Source organism: Mesitornis unicolor, unplaced genomic scaffold (genome assembly GCF_000695765.1).
Source record: "Mesitornis unicolor isolate BGI_N332 unplaced genomic scaffold, ASM69576v1 scaffold23829, whole genome shotgun sequence".
Classification (NCBI taxonomy): Eukaryota; Metazoa; Chordata; class Aves; order Mesitornithiformes; family Mesitornithidae; genus Mesitornis; species Mesitornis unicolor.
Window position 1 is genome coordinate 1 of NW_010206877.1, and position 8,810 is coordinate 8,810.

At 41.2% G+C, this 8,810-nt stretch overlaps 1 protein-coding gene across 1 annotated transcript in view; it reads right to left on the reverse strand.

Moving 5' to 3' along the window:
- Positions 1-4,341: 4,341 nt before the first annotated feature.
- Positions 4,342-8,810, reverse strand: part of RFX4 (regulatory factor X, 4 (influences HLA class II expression)) — a 73,868-nt gene continuing 69,399 nt past the window's right edge. The window contains exon 18 of the mRNA XM_010191947.1: positions 4,342-4,768. Within this exon, the coding sequence (XP_010190249.1) occupies positions 4,496-4,768 (273 nt within the window). The 3' untranslated portion in view covers positions 4,342-4,495. The remainder of the gene's footprint in view (positions 4,769-8,810) is intronic.

Genomic DNA, 8,810 nt, shown 5'->3' on the forward strand with positions numbered 1-8,810 from the left:
GGTGGTGGTGTTACGCGAAGATGCTCTATGTCTGTCTGGAGACAACCCCTCCCCGCTCTCTGAAGGACAGCATGGCCGCCCTCCCAAAACTGCCTATGCATCCTTTCACAGAGGGATCAATGTATTTTTTGGAGGGTGCGGAGGAGATGGCGGTGCCTGACCGTGTTTTGTTCAGGAGGGGAGGGGTGGGCTGCACTGGCGCGGCCAGGCAAGACCCTGCGGTGGCAGAGCAAAGGTGAGCTGGGTTTCGAAAGTGCTCTGCAAGGCCTTGCATTTAAACTGCAGCTGAGGTGATGTGTGGTATTTCTGTACTCGGCGTGCCCTGCAATCAAAACTCACTCTCTATGTAGCAGAAAATGAGATACTGACAATAACAGAAACCCACAATAATAAGAGTAGCGGTCAGTCTCTCCTTGAAGTATTTATTCCTTCAGCGGCAATTCAGGAGGTGCTCTGCAGTCACGAAGAACAAAACTTCCATCTCACATATGATCGGCTCCATGTCAGAAAATGCCACAGGAGCAAGGAGGTTTTGTCTGCAGGTGGATGGTGGCTTCAGAGAGCACTGGAGGTGCTAAGACTTGTCGGCATATGCCTGCATGTGCTTAAGATGCAGACCCAAACTAGGATCTGAATTTTTTGGTTGGGGGTTTCTTGCCAGAATGGGTTAACTGAGACACAGAACCAGAACAACGTGGTCATTGGACTGCAAGGAGTAACAAAATCCAGCCTGAAGTGTGTAGCCATTTCTTCTGAGTCAGCTTCGTGCACCTTTTAAGAGAAACCCCGTAAAAATAATCCTTTGCTTGTTTGATTTGCAACTCTATAATAAAGCATAAGACTGCTTAAATTTACTTCGCAGCACAGCAACACACTCCTTTTACTTGTACATAGCCAATTAAAATTTGTTTTAATTAAAACAACTAAAAATTAAAGGCTAGGAAACTCTTACTGCTCTTTAAAGGCACATTGTTATTCATCATCAGTGCATTTTAGTTTCCACTTTAGGTAGCATATGAAGGATTAGGGTTTCAATGAAAGAGGGGGACAGAATAAATTGCATCCTCTACCAAAGAACTGCCAGACCTTTTCAGATGAGTGCATACCATGAGCCCTTCCCATGTTAGTCAGCTTTATCTAAACCTTCCAAAGCAATGTCTGCCCCTGAATTTCATGGGTTTCAGGGTCAGTCACAACAGAATTGTGGGGCTGGGAAGGTCAGAGGCCATTTTTGTCAAAGGGTAGTGACCTTATCAGCAAGAGGTAGCCTGACAAAAACAGGATTCATGCTAGTGAATGGAGTTCTCACTGCTCTTCCCCCGCTGAGCCTTTTTTCTACCTGGTAATGAAAAATCTTGAAGAATTGTAATGGACTTTTATATGCATACATACATATATGTTTGTGTGTGTATATAGATACATCTATTTAAAATATTAAAGATGTTACGCTAGTTATAACATTACATTATATTGTATGTATTACATTTATATATCTTTTGTTATATGTTTTAGCCCATGAAAAAGATCATACTTAATAAAATGTGTATTTGTTGTGAGAAGAAAGAGGAGACAGAAAGTGAGCATGTAAAGAAAGAAAAAGAAAAAAGAAAGAGAAAAGTAAGGAGAGAAAAAGAAAGGAAGAAAGGAAGAGAAAATGAGATTGAATGCTCTGGCATGTGGTATAGAAACTTCTTCAGAATGATTTATGTAGTCACGTATTTACTTTATATACACATAAATACATGAGCAGGCAAGAAACAGCAGTTTCAGTTACCACGGTCAAGGGAAGGGCTTCATTAGCAGCCTGCAGGCTCTGACTCAGGAGGTCTGGCAATTTGTAGTGGGATGATTTAAGAGATCCCTGCCTCTAAGCAGCCACTCTACCCAGAGGTTATCATCCTCTCATGAGCCGCTGCACTTCACAGCCTGGTGTATACCCCTGTGACCTGAAAGCTGGGGTGGTTTATATTAATACAGTGGGTTCTGACCTGCGGTGGTCGAGGAGGGGACCTGCTTTCACATGCAGCGCGTCTGACGCAGATGGTGATGGTGACCTCTGTAGAGCTATGTTTGGTAATCTATATATTACTCCCCATGAATGTCGAATTTAAATTTCAAAGCCCTCATCAGGAAGCAGATCAAAGGTAGTTGGAAATGCATGTTCAGACTCCTGTGGCATCAACAAGTTCCTAAATAAATTAAAAAAAAAAACAAACAACAAAACTCTGGGTGGTTTGTTTTTTTTGCAAAAGACTTTCAAAATCCAAGCCCTCTCTGACGATGTTCTGCATCTCTTTTTTAATCAGCAGCTTTCTGGTGCTGCTATTGATTTAAATATCTTCAATAACAAACCACAAAGTAGGACTTTAGTCTCAAACATGTCAAAACTCCAGCTGCTGAAAAACTGGCCAGTCAAAAAACTTCCTCCCATGACTTAACTTCTTCATGGGTAGACAATTTTGCCTGAAGGTAACTCGAATAAGAATAAAATGGATGAGTGAGTTTGCCTTAGCCTGATCTCTCTCCTTAATAAAAATGAATGGTAAATGTATATTGGGTAATAACACCAGCTGACAGGGGTAAAATTTCAGAAGGTCTGTGAAACTAACCCAGGAAACAAGATTTTCATCAGATAAATCAAGGTGGAGATAGGCTCCTGCCGTGTTTCTGAAAAATCACATGATGTATGTTTTTATCCAACCAAGGACTCAAGAACATGTATAACTCACAGCAAATGAGTAGTCCTACACCTGTGCTTTCAGCTACAAACTGCTCAAGGCTGTGACTAAAGTGATGGCTTTATATTGTGTAGTTGAATCCCTGCTGCTGTTGCTCCTCCAAGCCATTTTATTCACTGAGGCAGGTAAGATGTGCTATCTTCTATGCAGTACCTTGTAAAAGACATGTTGCCACTGGAATACTGGAAATGGAAAAGTCATTTTTTTCCTCAGGCGAGTAAATTAAAGTGGCCAAATTCTCAGACCTTGTACATTTCGGTAGTGGGCAAACTGGTGAGAGTTTGGGGTCTAAAGTAACTACAGGAATGATCTGGAAATCTGCAAGGACTGAGGGAGGAGGGGTGTTCCAGGACAGGTCTGGCAAGTGTTCAGGCTCTTCAATATTCAGCCAAGGTCTGAATACATTTAGGGTTTCTTGAAGGCATGCAGCTTGTAGAAATGTCTGTAGTTAAGTAAATTTAAATGGCATGTATTTCATTTCAAGAACTTTATTTGAGTGTGAAAATCCCTCATATACCTTGTGCAGCTGTACAAATAACACTTATGTCTGTTTTAGGCATAAACATGGTTATCATCACACTGGGTGCGATCAAAGATTTTATTTACAAAACAATTACTAAAATGCCTGATGTCATATTTCCATTTATTTATTTCTTACCCATAGGGTAATAGGTCCACCATAATCGCTTGGTGCATTTTATAATACAGAAGGAAAAGCTATGTTAATAAAATCTAACAAAAACTCACAAATAGCTACAAATCTAACAGAAAATGTCTAAGAAAAATTCTCCCCAAAATACAATACATTTTTCCACACATACACAGTACAGAATATGTTCAAAGGCACAGCTTTGAATTTTGCTTTTGTAGACGTATATAGAATTATCACAACTTGAAGAAATTGAGAGAACAGTTTCATACCTGTCAATAGGTAATGAAATTAATAATCATGTTTGCATTGTCTTTTTTTTACATAATTGCTTCATATCATCGTATTTAACATATGTGGCTCTGAATCCAAAATAATCCCAGTCCCCAAGTCCCTTCTTAACCTTGTCATTACTGACCAGAGAAGTTAGATTTTTCCAGATTGTGCAAACTTAATACAAATACATATATAATAAGAACAATAGACAACTTAAGGCAGTGTATAATTCAATGCTACATGTCTTCTCTTCTGTAAAGATCAAACTTACTGGATCAATAGGAAGGTGCATCAATATACAAAGTTAGGTGTAAACTGAAACCTACAACAAATGTCTTTTAAGGAGCCAGATAGAGGAGCTGATACGAACAAGGGATGATTCGACAGAATGGTTTTTAAGGAATGCACTAAGAGCTTAGAAGAAGAACAGATGCCGGAGTTTTGCTGAGAGTGAATTTCCTGTCTTTAACGAAAATTATAAATAGATCCCATTCCAGTACATTTGCGTAAGACTTATTAATGTTTGTCATTAAGAGAGGGGGGCAAAAATGGCTCACTCAAACTGTCGTCATACAGGGTTCGCCCACATGCCAGAGTTAGAAAAGGCACAGATTGGCCCAAAAAGTGGTCTAGAATAGCACAAAAATGTTTTTCAGCTACAGGAACATTCAGTCATCCTGGTCTGCAACCTGCCCATGTTATGAACTACATTTATCTGCCCAGGATCTTTTCCATCTTCACCTCCCTTCAAGAACATCCATGAAAAGTCCCACATAACATGAAGTTTTTAGAACTCTTTTAAGTATATGGGCTCAGCTGATACCAGTCATTTTCATTTAGCCCAACCTGTGGTGGCTTCCCCATTGATGTAGGCAAAGCCGGGAAAGTGTTGCATGTGCTCATATTCTGAATTTCTGCGCGTAGTCAAGGGGGTATACATGTCACTAGAATTCCCATATCTTGTGGAGTGCATGGATGGGCTTGTGTAGCAGGAGTTTGCGGCTGGGACCTCTGGCCAGCGAGGAGTCACCGGTGTGGGATGCAGCCTTGGAGTACTGCTCATCAAACAGGGCTCCATTCTTGATGTTGGGCTGTTGAAAGGGTACTGCAACAAAAGCAAAGAAAAACAACTTAAAGAATTGTCTATCACACACTTAATTGTAAAATAAGGACTGGTGGAATCACAATTCCATGTTTAATGAAACCAAAATCTCACAGATTAGTAGCCCTCCAACAACTAGATAACATATTGAAGGGGGAATATCAGATAACTAATGCCTGCAGACAACCCAAAGTGTAATGGAAAGTCTTGCAAAGCAGTCACTGCATTTCAATTCTGAATTAATTCATCAAAGAGCTAGGTACTGGCAGGTATATCTGGGAGCAGAAAAATTAACAGAATTCATCTCATCTTTTTGTCACAGCTTTTACTTGGAAACTTGCCATGCAGTAAAAAACAGAGTATAAAATGTCCCTACTCCTGCTCACTCAACTGACTTTTGAGGGAGGAGAGCAAAAGGATCTTTATTACTAGAAAGGTGACTTTCCTTTTAAATGTTCACAAGCCATCCTGCCAGTTTCTGCAGAAAAATAATATGGTCTGGCCTCAGAGCAGGCAGCTAATTGGAGAACTCATAAAAAGAGACAGACAGAAGAAGAATCTCCGTATTCCCCAGCTGTTTGCAGTGATAGTTGGAAACTAGAAATCAAAGTTGATCAACAAATGCCTCCCACTAAGGAGAAGTTATGCCAAGGATAAGATAGGCAGGAAAACAGAGAACAGCTTTTGGCCTCTGTAGCCATAGACTGCCCAGCAACTGAAAATAAACTGTGCTTACGAGTGCTTGCTTAACATGTGTTTATCTTACTGCCTGTTTTACAGAAGCAGATCATGTGCGCTGTGCCTAAGAAATGGCTCTCCCTGTTTTGCCCTCCTATTATCCATCTGCATCACAGAGATGGTGGGGATCCCTGTTCCCAGCCATGTAACTTCAGAGCTTCTACATTTTACAACTTCTCAGCAAGATAGTTTCTATGAACTCTGCAGCACTGGGACAAATGGGTCACAGAGTATCACAGAATCACAGAATATTAGGAGTTGGAAGGGACCTCGAAATATCATCCAGTCCAACACCCCTGCCAGAGCAGGATCACCCAGACCAGGTCACACAGGAACATGTCCAGGCAGGTTTTGAATGTCTCCAGAGAAGGAGACTCCACAACCTCTCTGGGCAGCCTGGTCCAGTGCTCTGTCGCCCTCACAGTGGAACAGTTTCTCCTCATGCTCAGATTGAACCTCCTATGCTCCAGCTTGCTCCCATTGCCCCTTGTCCTGTCATTGGCTGTTGCTGAGAAGAGCCTGGCTCCTTCCTCCTGACACTCGCCCTTTACAAATGTATAAACATGAATGAGGTCTCCCCTCAGTCTCCTCTTCTCCAAGCTAAAGAGACCCAGCTCCCTCAGCCGCTCCTCATAAGGGAGATGCTCCACTCCCTCGAACATCTTTGTGGCTCTGCGCTGGACTCTTTCAAGCAATTCCCTGTCCTTCTTGAACTGAGGGGCCCAGAACTGAACACAATATTCCAAATGTGGTCCATACACACAGGGCTGCACCTTTCATACAAAAAGTCTCATAATTTTAAATTTCATTATTTTGGATTGTTTGACACTGTGATATTTACTTAACTAGAAAGCTGTCACCAGAGCAGGAGTATCACTTCTGATGCTTATAAAAGCATGCCAAAACTTTATATGGCTGAGGACTGTATAAGTCCTCCCCCAGATTTTGAAGGGTCATGGAGAGAAGACCTGTGGTAGTTGTTCCTAGGAGGGAGATGGCAGTGATTCTCGAAGGGTCTCGTTATGTTACTCCACTGCCAGATGGAGCTGGGGTTACTCAGTTGCACAAGTGGGTCCTCAAAGCAATTACAGCTCTGTCTCTGTGAGGAATTTCTGCTGGAGGCCTCCTGACCGCACCCAGGAAGGCCGCCCTGCCTTGGCACACATATTTGTACAGTTCACAAGCTTCAGGCAGCTCAAAAGCCACACGCTGGCCACTCCTAACTCAAGAGTAGAAAGAGAAGGCTATTTTTGACCAAAATACTGCAGCTAGTGATTTAGCATATTTCCCACCATGCTCTGGGGAGACAGGCAGCTAGCGGATGAGACAGAAGAGATTAAAGCTGTACAATACAAAGCTCAATGCCAAAGAGACTGTGGATTTACCTGTACAATCAGCTGCTGAAACAGGCTGGTAAATGGCAGCACCATACTGGAGCCTCAACACTTCAACTGGTGTCGCAAATGTTTGCATTCAAAATAAGCTGTATTGGCAACACTGGCAACAACTTCATACAAGATCATCTAAATTTTTATTTTCACCCCAGCAAAAGGTTTTTCAGTAGGAAAATGCAGCAGAGCTTAGACACTGACTGCAGAAAGCCTTGTTTTCCTTTGCAGAAGAATCAAGTTTGCAGATTTGCTGGCTTTCCAGAAGCTTTTGCTGAAGAGCTACCAGTGCCTAGCAGCAATGAAACTCAAGCTTTGAAGTTTTATATGAGGTGATTTGAATCTAGGATCATGGTTCTCTCCTTTAACTCATTAATTGGCAGGGCACTCTGTCAAAACACAACTTGCAAATACTCTAAGTAAACCAAAAAGGTTCCAGAAAAAGTCGAACAAATTTCATATATTTAAAGCTGTAGAGCTGCAGCTAGTAGATTTGAGATGCAGCTTTCCTGGTCTGCACCAGCAATACACTGAAGTAATTTTCATGCTAGTGCCTGCTGCCTGCCTTCACTTGAACATCTTGGTGAACAAAGCTCCTGCTGTAATCAATACAAAGGAGACAGGTTGTCATGTGATTCACTGCAGCTTCAGAGTTGAATCCATCTCACCTCACTTTAGTTGTCAAAAATTCAGGCATCTAATAAAAGTGAATCATTTGTGCTCTGTGTACAACTATCAGAAGAATTTATTAAACCTCAAGATAAATATTTAAGACAGAATGAGCAGTTCTCAGAAGATGGCTCTTTCTCCTGCTACATAATGTAAACCAATAGTTAGGTTGGCTCAAGTTAAATAATAGTCCCTTTTCCATAGCTGTCAAATGCACAAGTTGTTTTCCTGGCTGATCGCAAATGTCCCACTAATGGCTCTCTACAAAATCCTTTGAGATGGTAGGAGTCCAAGACCAGGATGGATCATTGGGAAAAAACTATGTCACACAAATAATAAATTTTTAACTTTTCTGTACGTCACCTGTGGAGCTGCAAGATGTGGGCCAAGCTAAAAAAATTCTGCTTTGTCTTCAGTAGTGTTTTACTTGATACCAACTATCATGGTCTTTGGCTTTATTACTCATTGATCTATACTTGAAGTCATTGTATTGAAGAATGTACTCACAGCAAGATTAGTCTAGACTTTTGCCATAATACACCAATTATTATCTCGTCTTCTTCCCGACGTCATATTTGATCTGCTCTGTTATTAACCATAACAGAATCCTTTGCCATCCTGACTCAGTGCAATTTTCCTTTGAGGTTGTGAAACTGAGATTGTGATTTCTAACAAGGGAATTACTTGCTTTCATAACCCTTACAAATGCCAAGAGAAAGCCCCAGCTTCAACCAGGATGATTTGTTGCTTGATAATTTGTAGATCGCAAAACTTTCATCTATGAGCAAGAAGAACAAAATGAGCTCTGGGAATATTCTGGTGGGTCTCCTGGTTGTACATAGCATTATGTGGAGATGTCACATAATGTTTTTTAGGTAGTCTCGACCTAAACCTATGCTGCTGGGGGCATGAAACCTTGGGTCCCAGAATGAACTTCAGGATACATGGAAAAGGAAAGATAATCTTCCTCCTCACTGCAGTCAAGAGGCCATGCTAAGGCTTACTAAGGAGGCAGGGCCGATGTGCATGAGGAGACAGGATACAGTGTGCTGCTTTTCCTTTTCATCAAGTGTACTCGATGCAGCTGTGTTTATGAATGTGTCATGAATGTAAAAAGAATAATTGCTTGAAAATAACATGGACCCTAAAAATCTAGTATTTTACAATAAATTCTGTTATGACTGAATGCAAGATGGAAAGTTTTGTAATGGTAGGTCAGCTAATCGCAAATGAGTCAGTGACTTCTTTTT